Below are 26,557 nucleotides of genomic sequence, written 5' to 3'. Positions count from 1 at the left end.
CATAGACCTTTGCAAAAAAAGGCGCTCTTTGCACGCGTCACCATGTTGCTCGCTGGACTGTTGCGGGCACAGTGCTAGTGTTGACACGCATACAGCACAGCGGTATGCATGTCCTCGCAACAGTCCAAAGAGCATTTGTTTTTGCCATCCTGTGTGAACAGTGCAAAGGTCTGTATGCATGCTTGGGAAACGGGGCAGAAAGGCGGAAAACAAACGTCATAAAAACAGTGGTCGACGGAAACTGCCTATCACAAACAATAGTCGCTAAGACGGTTGCAGCAGCAACATGCAATTTGTAGAACAAAAAAGCTACAGCCATGGTGGTGGTGGTGGAGAACCGCTGGCTACAATAATAAAGTCTCGTTGTTTTGTGCGTTCTATATCCTGCCTGGCCGACAGCTGTGCGTTTGATGTTACGTGAAGTAGTAACCCCAGATGAAATGTACGTATCTGTTCTCATCGTCCTGCAATAATTCAAACGGACCCTGCTCTGGTTGCTGGAGGTTGTGATTAGAAGAAGCGGATCCATCGCATTTGGTTACCACATTGCACCAAGCAAAGGGCATGGGTACAAAACACAAAAGCCTTTCAATAGTCCCCTTCTTGTGAAGATGGACTGTCCTGTGATTCCCGAGGCCACGTCCATTACAACTACCTACATCAGTTGTGTCAAAAGCCATGCAGACCAAAGAAATAACATCGCGTGTGAACGCCCAAAGTCTGTTGATGCCATTAGGTATGTCGGTGCCGATGCCATGCATCCAGATTCAGTCCCTCGTGATGATGGTAATGCCCGAAAAATGATTTTGCCTCAACATAACACTGCGCTTACAAGCTCAATATGGTATCGGTGTAGTTTCAAATGCAGTAAAAGTTACTTTGTCAAAAATGGCATTGTTTTTCATCAAATGTCATAAAAGTAAGCATAAGCCCATAAGTCTGCACACTATGGCACAGTGAAACTCCGCCCACGTTCAGTACTGCCGCACAGAATTCTTCCGTGACAAAAAAGCAGTCTGTTGTTAAAACTTTCCTTGTTGCCTAAACAAGTTAATCACAAGAAAAAATATGAGGTCTAGAATTCTGATAATTGGCTAGTTTAATATATTCAAACATTAGAAAGTTGATTTCTTTTACTATTATGACTGGCCAACGGAGTAATACAGTACGGCATGGACTGTGGCCCAGTGTTGGAAACTGCCTTAAAAAGTTGTGTTCTACTATAGCAAGCAACGTCAAGTTAAAAATGACACCACTGCAATAAAGGCGATGCAGAATAGCCTCATCTGACAAAGTTATGGATTATTTATATGAAAGTACAGTGTTTCAAATGAAATAAATACACCATTATATGCGTGGAATGGATGCATGATTCATGGCACGGTGAGTTGTGAACTCGTTGGAACACGAACAGCATTGGGTTGAATCCGATTAGTGTTGATTTCTGGAGCACTACGACAGCACCAACACTTGAGGCATAGGCGCACATCACCATTTCTTGCAGCCAATCCACACACGTATTGGAACACCAGCCAACACTATATGGGTAATGGGATGGAAGAGGAATCAACCATTTTGAAAGCCTTCTCGGAACGCACCACCAATTAAAAATGTCAGCGAAATTTCAGGCTGTGCTGCAGACATTTTGGGAACTGAATACAAGTCCCCCTACAATGCATAGTTTTGTCTGGATACTTTAAACTGGTGACACACAAAATGTTGCAGCGCCTTTGACTCTGTCATACTGGCCTGATATAAAACTAGAATCGCCACGAGTCCAACTTGTCCACTGCAGAACAACCTCTTCCACTGACCAACTAAACTAGCCCCAATTTGTGACCATGTTATCCCAGAAAATCTCCGAATCTCATTTCCCTATTTGGCTCTCTATCACCCCAGCTATGTTTCCCTTTTCTTGGAATCCATTGCGTTACCTTAACAAAGATACCACCGGTTATTGTTAATGTCCCGTTCAAGACCAATTGTTATTTCAGTGAGGATATCATTACCTCAAGCTTGCTCTCTGATACACAGTGTCAGCCCCACAACAAAGCGAATACATAAATACAGGCTAGCCTCGAACAGTTCAATGCACATGGTTTTTGTCAAACCTGCCAAACAGTTCTACACCACCACACCATGTCTATTTAGTCGCTGCAGGCAGTGCCATCATATTCCGCAGGCGCTTGATCAGTTTACAGAACACTCTCTTCTCTTTCTTTTTTTATCATTTACATCAAATGTATTTTCCGTCATCACTTTGTTTGAGCAGCAGTGAAATCCTAAATTCCATTCATTTGTCGCGGATGTGTGCTTGTGTATAAATATGTGCGACGATTGTTGTATTTACACCTATACATGGGAAAATGTGTTGTTTCGCTGGCCTGCTTTCCTCTTTTTTTTTTACAACGCTGGCGGCAAACGAAACAGGGAAGGGGGACAACAACATTTCTCTTTATAGCTGAGGCACTGAAAAAAACTCGTGTCTCCCCCGGGTCTGCTCTCCACCACAATATGAGGCTCTCTCCCCCCTTGCTTTAAGTAGAAGATTGGAGGCTGCAGAAAGGAAAACAAAATAGAAAGAGGCCCCCAATTTGCATGTCTGGCCAAAAGCTAGCCAAAGTTTTGCATATTTGCCTAGTGTGAAAAGCGCTCAACGGTACCACAAGACAGAAAAAAGCATCAACAAAGCACATATACAAAAGGACCCCCTAAGTTTCACAAAAGCAGAAGCATGAGGAAAATAAAAATAAAACGAGGCCTAAGGAATCGGGGGTGGGTGGGGAAAAAATCCTGAGCGTACATGCATACCTGTGCACAGAGAACGACTCGTGCTGGTTTTGTTGCGAGTGGGCACGAAGTCTGCTAGAGCCCATTCCCCTTCATACTTATGCTCTGTTGCACTGTGCGTGGACCGTCTTTTGAGCATCTTTTCACCAAAAAGCTTCTTAAGTCATGGCAAGAAAGCTAGCAGGAACACAAAACTGTGTTGGGGAAAGTCATGTGCGCAAGACACGTGGTGGAGGGGGCTCACCATTTCCAATAGGTGGCATAAAACTGTCTGTCCCTTCAAGAATAAGGGAACTAGGGAGGCAACACTCAGTACTCATGAAAAAAAAAAAAAACATAGTTGTGCGACATTTAAGACATAAGAAAAAAAAGGGCCTGGTGGGAGCAAAATAAAATACAAGACATGTAGACAATGCGGAGAAGGGGAAGAGGAGGAAGGGGGTCAAATATCACGATCGTGCTCTCACTTCAAACGCAAACCACGTGCACGCATCCACACGCACACGGGCGTGCCCGGAAAGGGAAAAAAAAAAGTGAAAACGTCACTGGCGGGACGATGCCTCAAGGAACGAGGAGGAGAAGCCGCAAGAGACACCGCTGAGGTCACAACAAGATGCTCCTGACAGCTTCGTCTAAAACAGAGTCCGGCTGCGCGTCTCCCGTCGCATCGTCGTAGTCCATGGGTTCCGGACCGCCCCGCGCGGCTCCTTTAGAGTCCACACAAAGGCCGTCGTCGGCAGCGCCCCGCCGAAAGTCCAAGATGCTGTTGATGGCACTCTGGACTTGGTCGTGCAACTCCACCGAGTCCTTGTCCTCGTCCTCATCGTCGTCACCAAAGTAGTGCGTCCGACCCAACGGGTCCACCACCACCCCACTGCCGCTATCGTCATCCAGGCCCTCGATGCCCGACAGGTCCAGCTCGGGGGCCCGTGGCTCGGCACTTTTGCAAGTCCAGTCTGGGACTGCCACCACCACGGGCGGCTGCTGCTGTGGCCGCTTGAACTCCGCCGATGTCGGGAAGCGAGCCACCGGTGGCTCAAAGTCCGCCAGCTCGTGGGCGAACTCGTCGTCCTCTTCGCCGATGTCCTCCGATGGAGGAGACATGTCGAGCTCCTTGTGGATGCTCAGCACGAGGTCGTCGTGCTCGGGCTGTGGTGGCGGTGTCATCGACACCTGGGGAGGCAGCGGTGGCGGAGGGGGCGGTTCCTCCTCCACAACTGCCGCCATGACGTCAGTCTCGTGATGCTCTTCCTTGATCGAGCGCCGTTTCGCGGCCGGCTCCAATTCGCACCTGTCGTCATCGTCGTCAAGCCAAGAATCCGGGGGTTCCTTCTTCACTGGCCGGGGCGGCGGTAACAACGGACTCGACTCAAACGTCCACGCACCTTCGGGCACCTGTGGAAGTGGTGCCTCAATGCCTGCATCTGCACACAAACAGGGGCGAACGTCAGTGAACAGCACAGAAAGAGAATCCCTAGAAGGGCCACTCTGTTCATTCAAGCACATGCGGATGACGAAGCCAATTTCAGGGCACAGTTGCTCATAGTTGTTTAAAAGGCAACTCCAAGAGAGATTCATGTATCCTAATGAAACTTTTACTGGAACTTTTCCTGCCTGTCCTGATCATTTCGAATTTAAATTTTACCATTTCCGTGGCCTCAGTTAAGCTCATTTCTGCAGGCAACACTGCGTTTGCGACATCACAAGCATTAATCTTAGGTTGCTGCATGCTTCCCACATGAAGAACAAAGTTTTGAAGCTTGTATTAGGCTGTCTTAGGCATTTTATTAATGGATTCAACATTTAGAGTTGCTATTTTTTCAGACACAACTGACGGAGGGTCACGAACCCCTGCGACATCGAATTTCATGTAAGGGACGCAAAACTGCAAGGAATAGTAAAGTAATGAGAAACACTCACACTGCCCCTCCTCAGCTGCTCGTTTCTCGTCAGCCAAGGCATCCGTTTCGTGCTCGAGAAAAAGCTTTTCCATCATAACCTTTTCAGCAGTTGAGCATTCTCTCTGCAAGAAAAGGCAATCCAAGAAAAATATAATCTTGCACGATGGCTACGCTTTAGTAGGTGTGCACACTTACTACTCCTGGCATCACCTCGTACAAGTTACTGTCAACTGTTCTTTGAGAAGAAAATCGTGAATGCTAAACAGTATAGTTAGCAATAATAACAGTGGCATGATGAAAGCAGTATGATGATTTTGTTCATTCACTATTACCAAGAACAAGACAATTTGCAGAGAGGGTGTTAAGCCAACGATCGAAGCAAAAGAGCATAAAGGAAAAATCTTGTATAAATAGCAATACTTTCAACTGTTTCAATTTCGTGTGGTACTGCGGATGCAAAATATGGAACAGCATGCAAAGACCACCCACAGCTGTTCTATCTACCAAACGCCATCTACCAAAACCAAACGCAGGGCCGCACCGTTTTCCTGAAGGAAATATTTAAAAAAATATCGGTGTAAGGACCGCACCCAAACTTTCCATGACCTACGTGGGAATAGCCATCAAAATGCACGCGCAGTAGCCTCCACTTGATCACGGAGGCCACACGTGCACAGGAGCTTCCAGGTGCTGCCCACGGATGGCGCCCAAGGCCGCGGGTCATCATCACCACCACCACTTTCTCCTCCGCCACGAGCTACCGTTATCCATATCGGCATCAGTATCACCAGCTCCAGTTTTTTGTGGTTATCAAAGGCAAGGGAGTTGTGGTAGCGTGTTAGTTCGCAGTTGTGCCTTTTGTGTGCTGCTGCCAAGCGTTGCAACTTCAGCACTATGGGCAAGCACCCCAATAGCTACACGGCTGGGAGCTTGCTCTCAAACACGGCATGTGTGTGGCGCGCAGGAAATTCGACGTGGCCGAGAAGTGCGTCCACAATGATGCAACCAACGGATGCATTGAGGAACACAAGCCGCAAAAAGCACGGTTTCCGAGGCAAGCCATGCAAGTTTCCCGAAATGGAATAAGAGCTTCTCTGCTATGTGATGGAAGTGCGGAATAACGACTATGCGTTGACAGCGGACATGCTGCATGATTCCTTGTGGGACAAGTGTGCACCAGAGCACAGCACCATCTCGGAGTCGGAAAACTCGCGAGTGACAACTGAACGTATAATAAATGCCGCGCATTCCCAGATTGGTGTGTTTTTAATTTAAAATTTTTCTCGCACATCACGTGCATGTACCCCGAAAATTAGCCCTCGAATCTGGGAAAAAAGTGCGGCCCTTACACGCATTTATCAGTAAATGGTGGATTCAAGTTTATGCTTTTGGTTTCTTTAATGTATCTACATTGGCTATGGCAAACAGAAGGATTGGAAACAGGTGTTTATCAGAAACAATTTGACTAGTTTCTACAAAACCAAATCTACTTCCAAAGTGAAGTCAAACAGCAGTAACTATGGCTTACTAACTGAAACTGCTGGTCTATTTCGTTGATGACAGCAGGCCTAGACAAAATAAAGCGAAACACGAACGACCTCTAGCAGCATGTTGAAGTGAAACAGAACCATAGCATATCCAGCTCCTACTGGTGTTTCCAGCTGTTGAAAGACTTGTGACGTAAACCAACTATATACGAACTAGCCCAACAAAGAAGCTTTACTGACTCCTGACAGAGTTGCAGCCGCTTTTACTTGGCCCTAACTGAAGCAGCTTTTTCCCTTTATACCACAGCAGGTTAGGCAACAAGTTTAAGTATGTCTGAACGCTACCTTGCAATTTCGTGACAACTGCTCGACAAATTTTGAATGGCTGGAGCAGGCCACACAACATGAAAACAGACACTTCGTCAGGCAGGGCACATTAAAACAGTTGCATGAGCACCAACTTGGGGCTGGCTTGGTGCATACAAGTGAGTTTTGAAAAAGTTTTCTGGCCACAGTTTTGCATCACAATTTGAAGGGAAGCACTCAGTGAACTAAGGGTTGTCCCTCTGCACTCCAGACAGCGCGACATGCTCAAGAGCACATTCAGGTGAAAGGCTCTCAACGCAGGAAGTTTGACCAACCATTCCTTCCAGCAGCATGAGGTAGTGGTACTTTTGATACAGCTTCTTCCGCTCCTCCAGTAAGCGCTCCGAGACCTCGGCAAACAGTTCGTCAGCTGCAGAGAGAATGTACAACCACTCAGTCAGACATGCCTGTTTGGCCATTACCAGCTAAACTCAATGGCATGGAGCCTCATGGTAACAAAAACTTACTCTTCTGCAGGTCCTCTTCCCTCGGTAGTCTTGAATTGTAGACGTGGTACCGTAACAACCTCTGGCAAGCGTCGCGCCGTGAAGAGAACGGGGTCTTAGTATCTGGAGCTATAGCACCATTCTGGTCTTCCAAGACTCGTTGATGAAACCTGCCACAAAAACAGGCAAACAAATGACATGTATTCATCACATCACTGTTGCTGCTTTAGGGCAATGATTCTTGAGCAGCAGTTGGGCCTCGATCCAACAATGTACGAGATTGCCTAGAGCTTGTTTTTTTTTTAGACCTTCATTAAATCAAGAAGTCAGCTGGCCTGCTGAGACTATAAGCATAAAACTGCAGGCGTGGGGCCTTTCGCTCTCTTTGGAAAATGAGAATTCATAAATCAGGTTCTGAACACGAAAGAATGTTAACTTGCTGACTGCTGGAGAAAATTGGCAACAATGTCAAACGAGACAGACAGCACTGGGCAGTAAAAGCTTCAATTGCGAATTTATATGGAGACGAAATTCTAGAGACTCATGTACTGTGCGATGTCAGTGCACGTTAAAGGACCCCAAGTGGCCGAAATTTTTGGAGCCCTTCACTATGGCGTCCCTCATAGCCTGAGTCGCTTTGGGACGTTAAACCCCCATAAACCAAACTGAAGCGGCAAATGACCCTCAAAGGAAGACCTTCAGCCAAAAGGAATCAACTGATTCTCGACATCGTGGTTAACCTCCTTGAACCTTATCACGTGACAGTGCGACCGCAACGTCATGAAAATTGGTTGACACCATTAGCTGGAGGGTCTCCTTTAAGGGGGGACACTGGTCTTGAAAAAAAAATTTTTATTAATGAAGTCACAGTTACGAAATCTTCAGGGCATATGTATTTTTTGTGTGCTGATTCTAAATATGTCATTTAATTTCATGTAAAACAATTCTTTGAGCACTTATGCACTTTTATGCTAGTATTTTGCGGAGAGTTTTGAGGAAAATTTGCTGCGGGAAACTCGCTGAAATGTGTGCCATTGGGTTCTCTTGATGCCAAGGAATACAATAAGGGTGAAATTGTCTTCCTGCCTATCATAGAACTTAAGTTATACAGTTCTGAAGTTGTCGCTTCAGAAATGAGAAGGAAAGTGTGTATTCCTGTTTCTGAAGTGGCAGCTTCAGTACCCTATTACACAAGTTCTATGAGAGCCAGGATGATAATTTTACCCTTATTGTATTCCTTGGTGTCAAGAGAACCCAATGGCATGCATTTCAGCGAGTTTCCTGCAGCAAATTTTCTTCAAAACTCTCCGCAAGATACTTGCATAAAAAGTGCATAAGTGCTCAAGGAATTGTTTTACATGAAATTAAATAACATATCTAGAATCAGCGCACAAAAGTACATGTGCCCTGAAAATTTCATAACTATGACTAAATTAATAAAATTTTCTTTTCAAGACCAGTGTCCCCCCTTAAGGGGTATGTGCTGCTTTGTTTGAGTTGTATCTGACTACAGAAACTGAAACAAACTGTCAACTTCTGCGTACTGTTCCCAGAGGACTGTGAAAAATTGTTAAAATATGGCAGACAAAGAGAAAAGAAAGCAGTTAAGCGTACTAATTAAATGAAAACTTCGCCGATAACTGCATAAGGCAAAATATTCCATTCAGAGATTTTGAATCTTTTTGTGAATTCACTGCACCAAGCTGTAGAACCTACGCGATTCTTCCTCTGTTTCAAGTGTATAGACGGACTGGTAAGCAGAAGGCAGAATCATAGGTATATTATAAAGTTATCATAGATAGTGAAAAATTATGAATCCCCAATGAAAGTGTGCATTAAAGGTGATCATCCGCTTTTGAGAGTACCAAATGAATACCAAGAAGGGTACACAGAAAGAACAGAACTTAAAAAAAAAAAAAAAACAGGAAAAAATTCTCCCAAGAATTGCTTTATAATGAAGGCGACAGTAAGACCCCTCCCAGGGCCACCACTGGCAACTTCAGTGCTAGTGTGCCTTGATATCAGAAGCGTGAGTGCACTATAGCAGTAGAGAAACACTGCAAGCTTCCCACAGTCAAGACATGGTGCCAGAAGATGCGGAACCCAGTAATCTGTTGCAGTAGGGAAAGAAGCAGTTCCAGCAAGAGGCAAAGACAAACTAATGAAAAATTTGAAAATAAGCAAAACATTGCACTTGAATTCACCAAAGACTCTGAAAAGAGATGTAAAAGATGTACTCGCATCCCCGTGAAAGCCTGAAAAATGGTGTAAAGTCCTGAAGCACTTTAATCTCCCATAGAGCTTCAAATGGGGTGTAAGAGACACCTGTAACTCCCACAAAGCTTCAAAAGGGGTGTAAAAGAGACACTTGCACCTCCTTAACAGCTTAAAAAAAGTTAAGAGGTGTAAAAGGGGCACAACATTCCTGAAAACCTGCAAAGAGGTGTGAAAGAAGCATCTGCCCCTCCGACCGCTTCAAAAGGGGTGTAAATTAGGCACTCACACCTCCCCAGAGGCCTAATATTAAAAGGGTGGCAAGAGGTGAAGGAATGCCACTGCAGAAACCATGTGGCCACGTATCACTGCCTGAAAGGCCTACAGTCTGGCTACTATTCCACATTTTCAGAAAACCCATGCTGAAGAATGGGTCTAAGTGCCATCAAGCACCACTGAATCAACAAGACGACTATCGACAAGACCACGGACTGAAAGTGGTAGCATGCACGGGAGGTGATGCGGTAACCTGTGCAGGCAGAATGCATTTCGCAACATGTGTGGCCTGCTCGTAAAAATGGTGCCACCATTCTAGACTTACATGTGCATCTTCTGAACGCGGTCAGGAACTTTAGGCTTAACAGCAACTGGCTTCGGCGGGGGAGGAACAGGTGGCGCTGGAGGCTGCAAGGAAAAGGTTGAAACACTTGTTGAGACAAAGAGGGTGAGAGATTTTAAACCACGCCACAAAAATCATCATCATCAGCCTGACAACACCCACTGCAGGGCAAAGGCCTCTCCCATGTCTCTCCAATTAACCCTGTCCTTTGCCAGCTGCAGTCACTGTATCCCCGCAAACTTCTCAATCTCATGCACCCACCTAACCTTCTGCCGCCTGTTGCTACACTTGCCTTCTTTTGGAATCCACTTCGTTACCCCTACGAGCCAGCGGTTATCTTGCTTTCACAATACATGCCCTGCCCAAGCCCATTTCTTCCTCTTGATTTCAACTAGGATGTCACAACTCGTGTTTGTTCCCTCACCCACTCCGCCCTCTTCTGATCTCTTAACGTTACACCTATCATTTTTCTTTCCATAGCTAGCTGCGTTGTCCTTAACGTTGAACCCTTTTCATTAGCCTCCACGTTCTCGCCCCATAGGTGAGTAACAGTGAGATACAGCTGTTGCATCATTTCTCTTGAAGGATATTGTTAAAGTGCCATTCATTCACCAAAATATGCAGGAACAAGAGCTCCTATTCTGAGTCACTGCAGCACAAACAAAGGACTAGATAATGTCATCCCACAATACAGAGGCGATAGAGCCACATGTCGCAACAGGGCCTGGTGGCAAAGAACACAGACTGCACTCTGCGATACACGAAATAGCCAAACAGACTGCCAGGTATGCTTTGAAGAGGTAGCGTATGCTTAAAACATCCCATTTTACGGCTCCTAATGATATCATAAGAGATTGAAGCAAGGCGTAAGGATGGCTGCTTCTTCAGTCAACAGGAGCTCTCATTTTGCCAGTGCCCAACGGAAATCGTACTCTTCAAGTGCCACAACTCTGTTGGCAAAAAGGTTAAGCACTCACTTGTTCGGGTGGCGGAGGAAGGGGCTTGGGAGCGATGGGCTCCACTTTGCTCGGTAGGACAGGAACACTGGACTTTGCAGAACTGCTGCTGCTGCCACCAGAGTTTTTGTTTGGAGGCTGGAAAAAAAAAAAAATCCGCTGATGTCACCACTTTCACAATGCATTCAGTCTAACTGCTCCAGGCAGTCAGTGCACACTGTGGAACAGCCCGCCATGTGCTCAGGCATGGTGGCAATTAATTTACTTAGATGCCTATTTAATTATTCCTTCTACACTCAAAAGCCGGAAGCACTGCAACTGGGAGTGGTAGAGAGGGACTGACAATACAGTGAACAATAATAGATGCCCTTTAGTGCCCCGATAGCATAATATTAGCCAAAACAATGCAGATGTCTCGATGATAGACAATGACAGCAGCTGGTTTCGAGAGAAAGGTACTTCTATTTAGTGCAAGGTCCAAGGCATAGAGGATCAGTACAAGGCTATAGTATGACATCACAATGCTTTTGCATTGCTTTTTTTTTTGTACTCCACTGAAACCACTTGGCCTGTATAGTCAATGAGCACCAAAGGTGAAAAGGTAAGTAAATATATAAACAACCTAACAAATAAATAAGAATAATCGACCCTAGATGTGGAACCCACAAAGGCTGGTCATTACTTCAGTGTGCAAGTGGGGGATTACACTGGAAGATTTTTATGAAGCCAACAAAAACGAAAAAAAAAAAATGCGCACTGAGATGCAACGGCAGGTGCGGGGTGTGGTGGTACAAGGGAACAACACGCACCGGCTTGTTGATGACGGATGGCACCTGCACCAAAATCTGCTTGGTTGTGCTCGGTGTTGCAATGATGTGGTTGCTTGGGTGCTGCAACCGGACCACCACGGGCTGTGGCCGGGTCTGTGGTGGTGAGCGCTGGTTGACCGGCGACACGCCGCTAGCCACTGATGCCACCTGGTGGTGGTGGTGGTGGTGATGGTGGTGCTGGTGAGCAGCATGGTGCAGTTGCTGTACAAACTTGCCGCTGACAGCCTGGTTAGGAACCTGCAAGCCGGAGTGGCATTTGGATCCCATTCACTGGCCTCCGAGATTCAAGAAAGCCAACAGCCACAGTAACGCCTGCTTTGAACTGCAGGGCATCAAAGAGAGACTGGGACACAGCTCCAAGAGACGCCAGAGTCACAATGCAGCACCATGCTTTTCAGGCTCAAAAAGCACAGCACAGAGAGGGAGCCATTTCGAGACATTACTTGCCTGTTTCTACTCTTTACCTCACCTTGAAGGTGCAATTTTCATTCAGGTGGCACCTCAACTGCACCACTATTATAGAGATGACTGTAGTGCGGGCCTAGTGGTTTGAGCATTGGCCACATATATGGTAGGGGCAGGGTTCTGATCCCCACTGCCGCTGGGTACTGGAACGGTTTTCGAATGGGTACAGGCCACCACCTGACCTGGTGCTCGTTTTCACAGTAGCAAAATGCTTGGAAATATAGGGCTTCAACCCGTACTAAACCAGACCAAACACAGTAAGTATGGCACTCTTCAGCCTGGCTGCCATTGTGCTGGTGAAATCAAATCACCACTTTAATCACTACTACAGAGACCACCTAGAAGTGAGCGTCTCTTAGCTGCACAGAATTCAAAAATTAAAAGGTGACCTAACATCTGGCAATACATCACCTTGCTAGAAAACTACGCCCTGGAAGTGGGCGTAGTAGCGGGACTGAGTTAGTTACAGCAGCGATCAAGGCACCTTACAAGCAAGAGATGCAGTGAGAATATGCAAGCACACATGCTACTATACACATCTCATGCACACTGCACTGGAGACTTACACGCACGTGGGAAGCCACAGTGACCACAGGATGAGAAGCCACAGTGACCACGGGATGTGAAGCCACAGTGACCACGGGATGCGAAGCCACAGTGACCACAGGATGTGAAGCCACAGTGACCACGGGATGCGAAGCCACAGTGACCACGGGATGTGAAGCCACAGTGACCACGGGATGCGAAGCCAGCGGTGGTACAGTCATGTCAGCTGTGCTTGCCACCATTATTGGCGCCGTCGACACCACTGGAGTGGTCGACACTAAGGGTGCATATGACACCGATGGCGCAGTAGATGCCAGTGGTGCGGTCGATAGTGTTGATGCCACTGGCGTGGCGGACACTAGGGGAGCATATGGCACCGTTGGTGTGGCCGATGCCAGTGGTGAAGTTGACACCAATGGTGCAGTTGACGTCAGTGGTGCGCTCGACACCAGAGGAGCAGTTGCCGATGCCAACACAGGCGTGTTTGACATTGCCACCATAGGTGCAACTGGCGCTGACAATGCATTGGAAATCTGCGATGCACTAGACACTACTGGCCCACCCGACAGCCCCGATGCACCTGACACCAACGACCCAGTTGACATCGATGGTGTGCACGACACTATCGGTATGTTTGACACCAGAGGCGCAGTTGGCATCGATGGCATGCCAGACGCAAGGGGTGCGGTTGTTACTGGCACCATGCTTGATGCTGATGGTGTAGCCGACACCAGAGGTACACTTGGTGTCAATGGTGCAGTAGACACTGGCGGCACGCTTGGCACCAGTGGTACACTTGATATTGGTGGCACGCTTGACGACAGTGGTACGCTTGGTACTGGTGGCACACTCGATGACAGCGCCGTGGTGGCTGACACCAGTGGTACGCTCAGCGCCGATGCAGAAGAGCAAGGAGCAGAGGAACAGGTAGAAGCAGCACAAGCAGCGCTTGTCGTGGTTGATGCAGCGGCTACGACTCGCAGCGGTCCTTGCTGCTGCAGTTGGCAAGCCAGCAGAGAGAAGGCAAAGGAAAGGGGAGGGAGGAAGGGAGTAAGAGAGCGAAAAGCCGAAGGTTAGAAGCAGGCGATGTTTCCTCCACCCGGCGGCAGCAAAGAGTGCTCGGGTGGAAGTTAACAGTGTTGCGCAAAAAGCAGCAGCAGTTGCTTTAGTAAAATGAAGGCCAGCAACGCCCCGGGCTCTAACAGCCTGGCTACAAACTAAATGCACGAATGTGGCACTTTCACAGGCCATCTGAGTTTAATTACCCAACGTCAGCCGCAGCTGGTCCAAAAGCAGAACCCTATTTCATATGTGCTTTGTACACTCCTTGGGATCTTTGAAGTCAAACAAGTTTTTCTCAACTGGCTCACATCCACAGTCGCGCCAGTTCAAAATAACACAAACTGCCCGTAAGCTATGTAGGCGATATACTTACGGAATGCGGGGTGACTGCTTTTGGTGTGGCAACTATGGATGCGGTGTTCCCAGCATGCAGGATGGATGCCTTGGGCTTGACATCAGCATGGTTGACCTTGTGATGCGTGGTCCGAGTGGTGGTTCGTGTTGTCGTGGCAACGGCAATGGTGGGAACTTGCATCGTGGTCACTGGCGATGGCTTCGCCGTTATCACAGTGGCTGCTACAGGAATTGGATGCTGGCCGACAAAAACAAGGAGCACCATGTGAACAAAAAGGTGCTGGACAAGGCATTTCTTCAGTGCACACAATTACTGTATTGCTGCATCAAGATTCTGACGTGTTGAAAAGAAACAGTTTTCACTGTACACCCCACAAATTCAAAGAAACTGCTCCTAACCTTTGCTAGCATGGATCGGGCATGACGTGCTGAACAGATCTTGATTTTGGCACCAAAGTTGGCACTTAGTTTCACTATATTCACCTCTCAAAAATTTGGGAGCACTGCTTCTAAGCATTTCAGGCTTTAAGAGTGCTTAACAATGTTCAGCAGAGCGCCCATGCTGGCGCATCCACACCCAGCTAACTGCACTGCGGCACTCGATGCAATACACTAAACATCTTGCTGACCTTGTTTCCAATCTGCGACCACACAGTGGCAGTGCAGAAATCCATGGCCGTTACAATGCGGTTACAATTCTGCAAATAATGATGAGGTGCTGAAAGTCTACAGCGGAATCAGACTTACAATAGGGGCCACCTGAAAGTACTATACCCAATCTCTTAAAACAATCCAGTGAACACCATGCACAAACAATACAAAATTTAAAAAAACTGGCTGTGGCTTAGCTTGGTTAAGCCCGGTAATTGCGAAAGCAATATCCGTAGCTACGCCATGGTTCAGCTGGTAGTGCTGCTGGTGGTGGTGCTTGTGGTTAGACTTGTGGTGATGCATCGGTTATACAATCCAATCCAATCCTATCCAATGCAATCCAATCAAATCCAATCCGCTAGGCGCGCGGCGGGCGCAGGAGTTAGGCAGCAGCCACCACGCGCGGCCTCGCCTCGCAACGGCACAAGTTGGAGCCCTGCTCTTGCAGCTGCGACGTCACACCGCTAGGCGCACCGCGTGCGGCGGGCGCACGAGTCAGGCAGCAGCTACCAAGCGCGGCCTCGCCTCGCGACGCACAATTTGGAGCCCTGGTTTTTGCGGCAGATGGAATGACGTCATAGCAGAGGTCAAGCTAAAGGTCAATGGTAGCTACCGCGGCCTCGCCACGCGAGGAGCTGAAAGTGAAAGTAGTATTGCTTTCGCAATAAAAAATCACAGGTCACCAATTTATAACGGTGCAACCAACACCATTTTGCATGCTCCAAATAACAATGAGGCATTGAAAGTATGCATGCGAAAGGTGACCCTTGAAAGCACACCCAACTCTCTTGAACCAATCCAACAAATAATATCCGCAACCAAAAGTCTGGACATTTTGACCACCACTAATTTCAATCAGTGCAGTCAACACCACCCAAATAACAATGAGGCATTGAACATATGCATGCAAAAGGGGCTTACAACAGGGGCACCTTGAAGGCAGGCCCACCTCTTTTGAACCAATCTGGCAAACACCATTCGCAACCAATTCAAAATTTTCGACATCTCAACCACCACCAATGTCCAAAAGTGCAATGCACATCGTTTTTATGGCCCCGAATAATGATTAGGTGTTGAAAGTTTGCATGTGAAAGGGGGGCTTACAACAGGGAGCCCCCTTGAAAGCACACCCGACCACATCCGCAGCAGACAACTGGCTCACCGAGACAACAGTCGGCTTGGCTGGGCCGTCGTGTCGTTGCGTGCAGTGTGGTGCGTGTGATGTGGGAACCGCGGCAGTTGTGGTGGTGTTGTTGGATGAGGAGCTTACTTGAGGCTTGTTCGTTTCCCGGAGCTTCTCCTCGATGGAAAGCATTTGCTGCAGCAGTAGCTTCTGCTGCATCGTGGGCTTCTTCAACGAGGCCAAGTGGTTGATTTGAGTCTGCAGTTGCTCGTACAGCTGCCAAAGAGGCATATCGACACAATGTAAAAAGCAGTCTGGCCATCCAATCTATGTGCAATGAAATAGTCACAAGAAGTGCAACCCACCAAAGTGTCAATCAATGACACGATACGGGAGGTGGGGTTCAAAGGAGCACGCGGCTATGGGCGAAGCCATAACACGTGGCTACTGATCAATTCCAACGAACTACGGTTCTTTAATGTGCACTGGCATCGCATGGAATGTACGTGGGCATTTTTTGCATATTGCTCATTTTCTGCATTTCGCCCCTATTGAAATGCGGCCACTGCAGCTGGGATTCAAGTATAACCATATGATCCGCAGCGGAACACACTAACCACTGAGCCATTGCAGTGGTTAGAACGGTAGCAAACAGTGAGCTTTATGAAGCGAAAGAAAAAAAGATGGCGGGCTGTCATATGATGTGATCGCTTTTACACTGGTCGCCGGCCCATTGCGTCTTTGAATTTGATTTTCCTGCCGTTTTTTCGTTCCACTGTTGGGTGGGGTAGGTTGATGGGTGTTGGGTGGAAGCCTTCAGCAGGGTCGGGGCTTTTCAAGGAAGGGGGCAGGTGGGTAGAAGCTTCGGACACACAGACAGCGGAATTTTCACCAAATACTGAATTCGACTGGTACTGAGTGTTAGAGAGGTATAATTTCCAACAAAGTTGTGATGACTCTCTTAGCCCAGGCTGATGGAGGTGGCGAAAGAATTCCACTGGCCATGTAAAACTGCAGCAACCCAGCGGTCGCATCGCGAACCGCTGAGCAAGGAGCAACGGGGAACACGGATAGAGGAGAGCGGGTGGGACAGGGGAGCGCTCCCAGACATATCAGCGAGAAGTGGGTGCAGTGTCCCTGGCAGCTCAGAGCCAAAAAAAATTCAGCTTTGTCGTCATTTCCACGTTCTCAACACTTCGGCAGGCACCAGCACAAACTGCCAATTTAATAAAGGAGTCACTTTACTCTGCCCTCCTTTGCCCTCAACTTTTTAAACTGCCTGTTCAATTAGACTGGAACGGCTGTATGGAAATATGCCATCACTCAGACTCCCTTGCTGCACCGCAAAACACATTTGTAATGGTGAAGTTAGATTTCGTGAATTCTTCGACCTGATCACTACAAAGCAGTAACAAAAAAGTGCTGTAACAGAGTACTGTGGACCCTATCAAATGCAACATTTTCAAACGTGTTACACAATTCCCTTCCTCATCATAATAAGGGTGGCTTAGATATTGTTACAACCGCTGTGTGCTTAGGAATTTAGATTTTTTTTTTCTTAGGATTTTGCTGTGCCCCTCCCCTTTAGAAAGTATTAGATGTGTGCCACAAGAGCAGAATAAATAAACAAACAAACAAACAAATAAATAAAAATACTGTTTAAGCGCAGTTTAAGTTTACACAAGTTAGATTACTCACGGTTTAGAAAAAAAGGCTCAATGATGCTCAAGTTCAAAGATTAGCCGTCAATTAAGAGTCCTCAATAGCCTCCCCAAGATATGGTTGGCCCATGCCTGGTCAATCAAACAGTGAGACGGGAAAAAAAGAATGACGGGCTTAAATTACAAAGGCTGGCCTGACCAGCTGAGCATGATTCTGATTCCTACCTGTTGGTTCTGCGAGTTCATCGGCGCTGTACACTTCCCACTTGCATGCGGCGTCGTTCCACCACTGCTCGATGTCGTCACCACCACCGTGGGCGTCACAGTCATGGTCGTGACGGGTGGGCACGTCACCGTCACCACCGTGTGCTGCGGCATGGACGTCATCACCGTGTGCTGAGGCATGGATGTGACTACCGAGTGCGGCATGGATGTCACCACCGTGTGCGGCATGGATGTCATCACTGTGTGAGGCATGGACGTCACCACTGTATGCGGCATGGACGTCATCACTGTGTGTGGCATAGATGTCGCCACCGCTGTCCTTCCAGATGATGACGCCATCACAGCGGTCGTCGTCGTTGTCGGCACCACGGCACTCGCCACAGAGCTCACCACAGCGTTTGGCATGGCAGCGTGGCACGTGTGATGCAGGGCGTGCTGCTGCTGCCCCAGGGAAGGCGATGGGCTGACAACAATGTGGTTGATCCGTGTGTTGTTGCTGCCGTGGCACAGCATGTTGGCCACCGCCGTGCCGTGCAGGGTCACGTACGACTGCGGCTGACCCAGCTGCTGAGTCTGCACCAGCCCATTGTTGACGGTGTGCAGGGTGAGCTGGTGAGGGTGCGTCATGACCGAGGGAGCGACGAGCGACGGTGCCGCCACCATGGTCGGCGCGCTGACGGAGACGCGCGGCGGCGGAGCGGTCAGGGAGGCCAGGTCCGGCACGCTGACGGGCGGGGCCGCGGAGAGACGCTCCAGGAGGGCCGAGTGGGTCCGCGAGAGGGCGGTCCCGCCGGGCGCACTCGTCGACGTGGGCGTGACCGTAAGCCCTGGCGAGGGGACTGGTGCTGCTGCAGGCACCGAGGAAAGGCCGCTGCCCGGTTGCGGGTGCAGCACAACGCTGCCGTCGTGGGCGAGTGACAGCTGCACCCGCTGCTGAGGTGACACCGCCACAGTCTGTGGGGCCTTGCTCACCACAACCTGGGTGCAAAGGAGCAAGAGGTGTCAGAGGAACGATTTTGTGGGGCAAGTAGGCGGTGCGATATCATTACTCAGAGCCCAGCACCACCAGACCATGACGAGAATGACGCATGCAGGGCAGAGGGCACCTGGGTGCCCTACAAATTTGTTCAATGTATTTACGACTCGTTAAGCCCTCGGTTCACATGCACGGGGCCATCCAGCACTTTTGTGCTCACCGAAAAGAAGAAAAGAAACACTGACCTGCACATTTTCCGTGACTGGAGCGGGAGCTGGCGTGATGGGGACTTCGACCGATATGGTGCCGCTCTCCTGGTTGGACGGTGGGGAGGGCGGGGGCGTTGACTCCGGCATGATCCCGTGCTCCTTGAGAAGCTCGGCCAGGTTGACTTTCACTGGCTTCGCAGCTGCTGGCACCGAGGTGGTGGATGCCTGTGGTGCCGGCTGCTGCTGCTGGACCGCTGCTGACACCATTGGTGTCGTCACAGGCTACAACACGCAGAACACCACCATAAGTGACCACTTTGCACCGTGAGCAGCCAGCACGATAGAACGGGTTTGGCCATGACCGTGGCTGCAGACATGGCTGTAGTCGAGCAAAGTGCAGCTTGATAAGCAGGTGCTGACATCCCATTGTATTTGCATCTATCACTGCAGTTCTGATGGGATTTCACCAATAAGTAAATAATGCAAGCTGTCTACCAAGAGTGCTTCAAGAACACGCGACGTCATTTGGAGTGTTAAGGCAAAAGAACATCAATTTAATGAAACTCACAATTTACCAAAGCTCTTTGGTAGCAAGTATGATATCGTAATTTATAGAGGTTCAACTGTATACATAAATATGCACATGCTGGTAAATTTTACACGCGACGCGGCGACCTGTGGGCACTGCACAAAAATCTGTCTGCTACCCACAAAGCTGGTTGAAAACAAAACGCATGAGGGATGGGCGATGAAGGCGCAACTCGCTTCCATGAGGCGCTAACTACACATGTGAAGTGGCAGGTGCGTACTTGAAAGCTGCTGCCATCTGTCACTTGCGTCTATCCATCACCAGTATGCTGCAGTCTTGTCTTTCAAAGCGCCAAAACTGCACTCGTCAAGCGACGTTAATGGCTTATGCAACAAAGCCCTCTCACACGAAATGGTGCCGCTTATGATGCGTCTCACGCGGTAGCGGTGAAGCTCCATTGCGACGCATCGTGAAGGGTCGGGGAGGCCCTGATCATTTTACAGCAATTCTGCTTCAACGTTCCTGACCGTATGCGCACAATAACGCATTTATGGAAACGTGAAAAGCAATCTGGCCACACTGTTCTCACCTTAAAATCAGGGAACCATTATCCAGTCTTTCGAAAAATAAATTTAATGTGCTGCCACAATTTTTGGCAGTTTTTCCGGGGTCATTTTGATAACTCAAAGTTCCGGATAGATCGAACATTTTTTTTTTTGGAACCTTGAACTTTGAATTGACGAGCATTACTGTATTTCAACTTTGACGCGTTGTGCCGATATTCTTTCAACGTTCCTTTAAGGGGGGACACTGGTCTTGAAAAAAACATTTTTATTAATGAAGTCACAGTTACGAAATCTTCAGGGCATATGTATTTTTGTGTGCTGATTCTAAATACGTCATTTAATTTCATGTAAAACAATTCCTTGAGCACTTATGCAATTTTTATGCAAGTATTTTGTGAAGAGTCTTGAAGAAAATTTGCTGCGGGAAACTTGCTGAAATGTATGCCATTGGGTTCTCTTGACACCAAGGAATACAATAAGGGTGAAATTGTCTTCCTGCCTATCACAGAACTTAAGTTATAGAGTTTTGAAGGTGTCGCTTCAGAAATGAGAAGGAAAATGTGTATTTCTGTGTGTGAAGTGGCAGCTTCAGTACCCTATTACTCAAGTTCTATGATAGCCAGGATGATAATTTTACCCTTATTGTATTCCTTGGTGTCAAGAGAACCCAATGGCATACATTTCAGCGAGTTTCCTGCAGCAAATTTTCTTCAAAACTCTCCGCAAAATACTGACATAAAAAGTGCACAAGTGCTCAAGGAATTGTTTTACATGAAATTAAATGACACATCTAGAATCAGCGCACAAAAATACATGTGCCCTGAAAATTTCATAACTATGACTAAATTAATAAAATTTTCTTTTCAAGACCAGTGTCCCCCCTTAAGAACCCTTTTGAACTCTGCACGCGAAAACAAATCCTCCTCACCCCGGCAAGAGGTTGCTGCGGTGGCGTTGGTGCCGGCTGCAGCACAGCTGTGGGGTGGTGGGTGACAATGTTGGCCGGTGCTGGTGTGGTGGTCACCACGTTGGTGCCAGCGGAGAGGAGGGGCGTCGAGAGGGCACCGTGGTGGTGGTGGTGATGGTGGTGGTGGTGGTGGTCGTGCGCCAGGATCTGCGGCTGGGTGAACGTGGGGATCTGCACCAGAGACTGGTGGTGCTGGTCCGTCTGGAACGCGCCCAGCGTTGGCTGGGCCAGCATGGTCTGCAAGCAGGGTTAGCATGCACGTGCATGAGTACTAACTTGTCGGTACTCATAGGTTACGGCACAACTAAGTTTACCAAATTTCGACAATTTTCAATATTACAAGGACAATAAAATTCGGCAGATTAAAGGTGCACTGAAGAGGATTCTGAACTTGTCTTTTTGCCGCGGGAACTCGATCTACCCGTTCCTAGCATTCTTAGAAACAGTGACTTATTGCCCTGTGTGGCCGATTTCCCCAATTAAATCAAATTAACGTCCGGCTCCCGCCTTTTTTTTTTAATTCTGCCTCGTACGGTGGGCGGAGTCGACCAACGCTTGGAGCGCCTTTCACCCAGTCCCGTGGAGGCTTTGCTTTCGCTTTATTTTGTTTTTTAGGTTTCCATGAATAAATAGTTTTATTCACAGATAATATAGCCGCAAAATAAGCCCGAAGAAATAAAAATAAGCGCGGACTATTTGCTACTACGGACTACTACGTATTACTCCGCCGATGGCAGAGCGGCAAGCCGCCACGGGACTGGGTGAAAGGCGCTCCACGCGTTGGTCGACTCCGCCCACTGTATGAGGCAGAATTAAAAAAAAAAAGGCGGGAGCCGGACGTTAATTCGATTTAATTGGGGAAATCGGCCACACAGGGCAATAAGTCACTGTTTCTAAGAATGCTGGGAACGGGTAGATCGAGTTCCCGCGGCAAAAAGACAAGATCAGAATCCTCTTCAGTGCACCTTTAAGACTGCTTATGTTTGGGAATGCACAAGCATTACTGTCCCTGGGTGCACTGACACCCACCCACATACCACACATGTATGACACCACCTGGAACGTTGCATGAATCATTGCATCACGATTTTGATACAAAAATGGGTTTTTGAGAAAAAAAAAATGGCTCAGTAACTGTCTCACATCTTGGTGGGCACCTCAACCACGTCTTAACAGAAGGGGGTAACGAGTCCGGGAAGGCATACAATTGAAGGTGGACATGCCATCGGTTCGAATCCCTGTCGCAAGCTGGCCCCCAACTTCTCTAGCACATGTAAACTATATGCAATGACAAATCTTATGACACCACCTGGAACGCTGTACGGCAAATGGTCGCACAATAAAACTGCATGCAAAAATGCAGGTGCATAGAGTAGACCAAGAGTAAAATTTAAAACTGCTCTACCACCTGCCAACGCAATGTTACGACTTCAGAAATTTTCGGCTGTTTCGCCATTAAAGGTGCACTGAAGAGGAATCTGAACTCGTCTTTTTGCCGCAGGAACTGGAGAATTCTTAGAAACTTCCGATTTATTGCCCTGTGCAGCCGACTTCTCTAATTAAATTGGATTAATGTCCGGCTCCCGCTTTTTTTTTTTTAATTCCCCGCATACGGTGGGAGAAGTCGACCAACGCATGGAGTGCCTTTCCATGGAGTACCTTTCCATGGACCAACCATGGAGTGCATGGAGTGTGAAAGCTTTGCTTTCGCTTTTATTTTGTTTCTCTTAGGTTTCTGTGAATGATTAGGTCTAGTCAGAGATTACATAACTGTAAATTAGGCCGACGGAAATAAAAATACGAGTGGACTCTTCGCTTTCGCCCATCACTACGTATCACTCTGCCGATGGCAGAGTGGCAAGCCACCACAGGAGTGGGTGAAAGGTTGGTCGACTCCTCACACCGTTTACAGGGAATTAAAAAAAAAAAGGCGGGAGCCCGACGTTAATTCTGATTTAAATGAGGGAAATCGGCCACACAGGGTAATAATTTGAAGTTTCCAAGAACGCTCGGAACATGTAGATCGAGTTTCAGCAGTAAAAATACGAGTGCAGATTCCTCTCCAGTGCACCTTTAAGGTTAAATTTTGCAACTGTTTAATTCTGAATAGGCCTCCTGGACATCTGGTGGCAGACTTTCATCTTTCTTTAATAAACATGTTTTAAAGTTCACTTCCACAATCACGTTAGCAATTCATGCAGTTCTGCGATCAAAAACGCAAATTATTCTCACTGTCACACCGTATATCATAGGCGATATGCTGGGCACTACATACACAAGCAACTTGAAACATCTCTCTGTCCTCACCTGTGCGGGCAGCATGGCCTGGAGCTGCTGCAGGGTCAGCGGCTGACCCGGGGCAATGGCGAATGACAGGGGCGATGAGACCATGCGTGGGGCCAGGATGATGTTGGGCCGCGGCCCCAGGTTCTGCGGTATCACCAGCGTGGGGGTGGGGGGCCCCGGGTGTCCCCCATGGGGCTTGGGGCCAGCCTGCGGCCCCAGGGCCAGCCCCGCCTGGGGTGGCCGCAGGGCCAGCTGCACGCCCTGGATCTGCCCCAGTGAGCTCTGGATCTGCCCCAGGGCGCCCTGGATCAGGATCGGGCTCTGGCCCAAGCCCGGAATGTACTGGTTCAGCAGGAACGTGCCCTGGACACACACACGGGAGGACTTTTTCTTCTTTCCTTCTCCTCACAGGGTCCAGGACGAAACGATGCCTACAGCCCTCTTAAGGGGGGACACTGGTCTTGAAAAAAAAAATTTTATTAATGAAGTCACAGTTACGAAATCTTCAGGAAATATGTATTTTTGTGTGCCGATTCTAAATATGTCATTTAATTTAATGTAAAACAATTCCTTGAGCACTTATGCACTTTTTATGCTAGTATATTGCAGAGAGTTTTGAAGAAAATTTGCTGCGGGAAACTCGCTGAAATGTATGCCATTGGGTTCTCTTGACACCAAGGAATACAATAAGGGTGAAATTGTCTTCCTGCCTATCATAGGACTTAAGTTATAGAGTTTTGAAGTTTTCGCTTCAGAAATGAGAAGAAAAGTGTGTATTTTACCCTTATTGCATTCCAAGGTGTCAAGAGAACCCAATGGCATACATTTCAGCGAGTTTCCCGCAGCAAGTTTTCTTCAAAACTCTCCGCAAAATACTTGCATAAAAAGTGCATAAGTGCTCAAGGAATTGTTTTACATGAAATTAAATGGCATATCTAGAATCATCGCACAAAAATACATGCGCCCTGATAATTTCACAACTATGACTAAATTAATAAAATTTTCTTTTCAAGACCAGTGTCCCCCCTTAAGAGCCAGCATTGTCTGCACCTCCAAAAACGTTGCCACATTCGTCAAGGGCAATTCAGGAAGGGAGGGGGGCGAGGAACAAAACCTTTACTGTAAGCTCTTCACAACCTCTTGGTGTCTGACACCAAAATTCATGGTTATGTGGCATTTTGTTCCCGCAAAAATTTATTTAGGTATGTTTCCCATTTCGCAACCATAACTTTGACAACTTCTATTTCAAGGGCAACCTAGTGTTTGTGACATTATGAACTTCCCACATGAACGAGAAAATGTCAAGCTTGTTTCCTGTCACTTCACGAATGGCATTATTGCTTAAAGAACTACTGACACCTAATTTTGGTTGTGTGTTTTCTTCTTTCAATTGATGCATTACTAAATGGATCACAGCGGGGTATTCACCTATGACCACTAAATAATTCACAACTGAATTTCTTCTCACATGCTCTATCGGCTTCGGTTTCATCAACCGAATGATGGCTATGACGTGTTGACCTTTTAGGTCACATGAGGCATGAAAAAAAACCTGCGATATAACCATCGCTTTGTAGTTTAAATTCACTGCAACACTTAAACCAGCCTGCTTCAAGAACTGAAATGACAACAAACGAAGTGTCAGCAGTTATATTGCCGTTTTCTTCGTGCCTGAGAGCAACAGCATGCCAACTATACTCCATTTCATACATAGCAGGCAATGCTGCGGAGGTTGCTGAAGTAGCACATCGGCGAAATTATATTACTCCGCCATGTATCATTCAATCTTCTCAAAACTCCGGTCATTGTTTGGAAGATTACAAGGAGCGGTATAAAACAATGCAGTAGCACTGAAAATCACAGTCAAAGCTGTGAGGCACTCAGTGTTCGGGGTCTCTGGCCATAATTTTCACGGCGTGTGAACCACTTTTTGTGTGCAGATTGAGTAGAAGCGATTCGCCCTACCAACCGCCGTATCATACTGCCACGTGTACTTTTTGCTTCTCGAAATCTCGACATGTCGCAGAACGAAAATCTCACAAGAGGTAAAACGAAGTCCAGGAGGTGCCAGTCATGGCACTGAAGATTTGTCACAACGAAATATGTTTGTGTTCGCTTTGGTTGTGTGGCGAACTACTTTTTGCGTGCGGACTTAGCCTGCGTGAACAGGCACGCTAGCTTTGGCAGCGTTGCCTGCTATGTATGAAACGGAGTATACATGTCGCAGCCACTGTTTGGTTACTGAAAGAGAAAACAAAACAGCGTTAAGAAGACACTCCATCATAAACTATTCAGTGATCATAGACGAATATCATGCAGTGATCCTTGTGTATGTCTACACATCATTTGAAACAAGCATGCAAACAAAATTATGGTGTCTGTAAGCCTTTAGTTTAGACATTCAACACATGCACAACGGTTTTGCCGATACTTTTTGTGATGTAATTTGATTTGTAACGTTTACTGATCGACGCCAAGTTTCAGATTCCTGCTTTGCACCATTTGAAAACCGTTCTACTCATTGTACTAAAAAAACTATTTGTTCCAACAAAGAGAGTCGATCATGAAATCAAAGTGTTCAATACCCCCGGAGTCGCCCCTTACAGCCAGCTAGTGTGCAACAACGAGCGCAGTTTTGTCGAGCACTTCCTTTCAGTTGTACACACACGCACGCACCTGTGCAGGTCCTGCAGGAAACATGCCTGGCTGTGTAGCGGGGTTGCCAATCAGCAGCGGGCTACCTGCATTGAGCCCCATCGCGGCCCCACGCTGCACCGTGGTCGCTGGCTGAGGCGCCGGCACGGGCGAGGGCTGCGGTGTGGCCTTGTGCTGCGCCGCCCGGGGCGACTGGGACCGCGTCGTGGCGGTCGCTGCGGGTGACGTCATGTTGGCACTGCCACTCGACAGCTTGGGCAGGAGTTGCGGCTGCTTGGGCTGGATGAGCCGGGGGGCACCGACAGTGCGAGGAGTGGGATTGGCCGAAACCACCTGGAGAAGGGGTACGCACGCGCCAGTTACCTTTATACTGCCGTACATAAGTTGATTCCCAATATACATGGTCTGTTCTGAAAGTAGTAGGACTCATTTTTTTAAACAAAATTTATTCAAGAGAATAGTACAAACGATTACAATTTTTCAAGGTAGCACCCTTCCGCACCTACACGCTGCTGCCAATGAGTTTCATAGTTTTCGTACGCCTCCAGGAACGCCTGGACCGGAATGCTGTTTAACTCCCTCGTCACGGCCTGTTGAACCACCTCTACCGATCCGTGATGTTTCCCCTTGAGCGTCGATTTTATTCTCGGGAATAGAAAAATGTCTGGCGGGG

General features: G+C 47.7%; 1 protein-coding gene across 7 annotated transcripts in view; it reads right to left on the bottom strand.

Moving 5' to 3' along the window:
• Positions 1 to 1,963: 1,963 nt before the first annotated feature.
• LOC149365475 (uncharacterized) overlaps positions 1,964 to 26,557 on the bottom strand; it is a 36,661-nt gene continuing 12,067 nt past the window's right edge. For 4 of the 7 annotated variants that reach the window (XM_089542773.1, XM_089542784.1, XM_089542777.1 and 1 more), the window contains 15 exons: positions 25,906 to 26,217; positions 23,251 to 23,592; positions 20,905 to 21,180; positions 18,918 to 19,163; positions 17,697 to 18,674; positions 15,850 to 16,086; positions 14,056 to 14,274; positions 12,641 to 13,615; positions 11,589 to 11,846; positions 10,801 to 10,917; positions 9,806 to 9,888; positions 7,012 to 7,160; positions 6,820 to 6,914; positions 4,711 to 4,813; positions 1,964 to 4,214 (listed from right to left, as the gene is read on the bottom strand). In XM_089542773.1, the coding sequence (XP_089398899.1) occupies positions 3,394 to 4,214; positions 4,711 to 4,813; positions 6,820 to 6,914; positions 7,012 to 7,160; positions 9,806 to 9,888; positions 10,801 to 10,917; positions 11,589 to 11,846; positions 12,641 to 13,615; positions 14,056 to 14,274; positions 15,850 to 16,086; positions 17,697 to 18,674; positions 18,918 to 19,163; positions 20,905 to 21,180; positions 23,251 to 23,592; positions 25,906 to 26,217 (5,211 nt within the window). In that variant the 3' untranslated portion in view covers positions 1,964 to 3,393. The remainder of the gene's footprint in view (positions 4,215 to 4,710; positions 4,814 to 6,819; positions 6,915 to 7,011; positions 7,161 to 9,805; positions 9,889 to 10,800; positions 10,918 to 11,588; positions 11,847 to 12,640; positions 13,616 to 14,055; positions 14,275 to 15,849; positions 16,087 to 17,696; positions 18,675 to 18,917; positions 19,164 to 20,904; positions 21,181 to 23,250; positions 23,593 to 25,905; positions 26,218 to 26,557) is intronic. The other 3 variants (XM_089542789.1, XM_089542782.1, XM_089542794.1) reach the window with 3 other exon arrangements.

Source organism: Amblyomma mixtum, chromosome 1 (genome assembly GCF_055824585.1).
Source record: "Amblyomma mixtum isolate Tamu chromosome 1, ASM5582458v1, whole genome shotgun sequence".
Lineage (NCBI taxonomy): Eukaryota > Metazoa > Arthropoda > Arachnida > Ixodida > Ixodidae > Amblyomma > Amblyomma mixtum.
The sequence above is the reverse complement of the archived record's forward strand: the minus strand, read 5'-3'. Positions and strand labels throughout refer to the sequence as shown.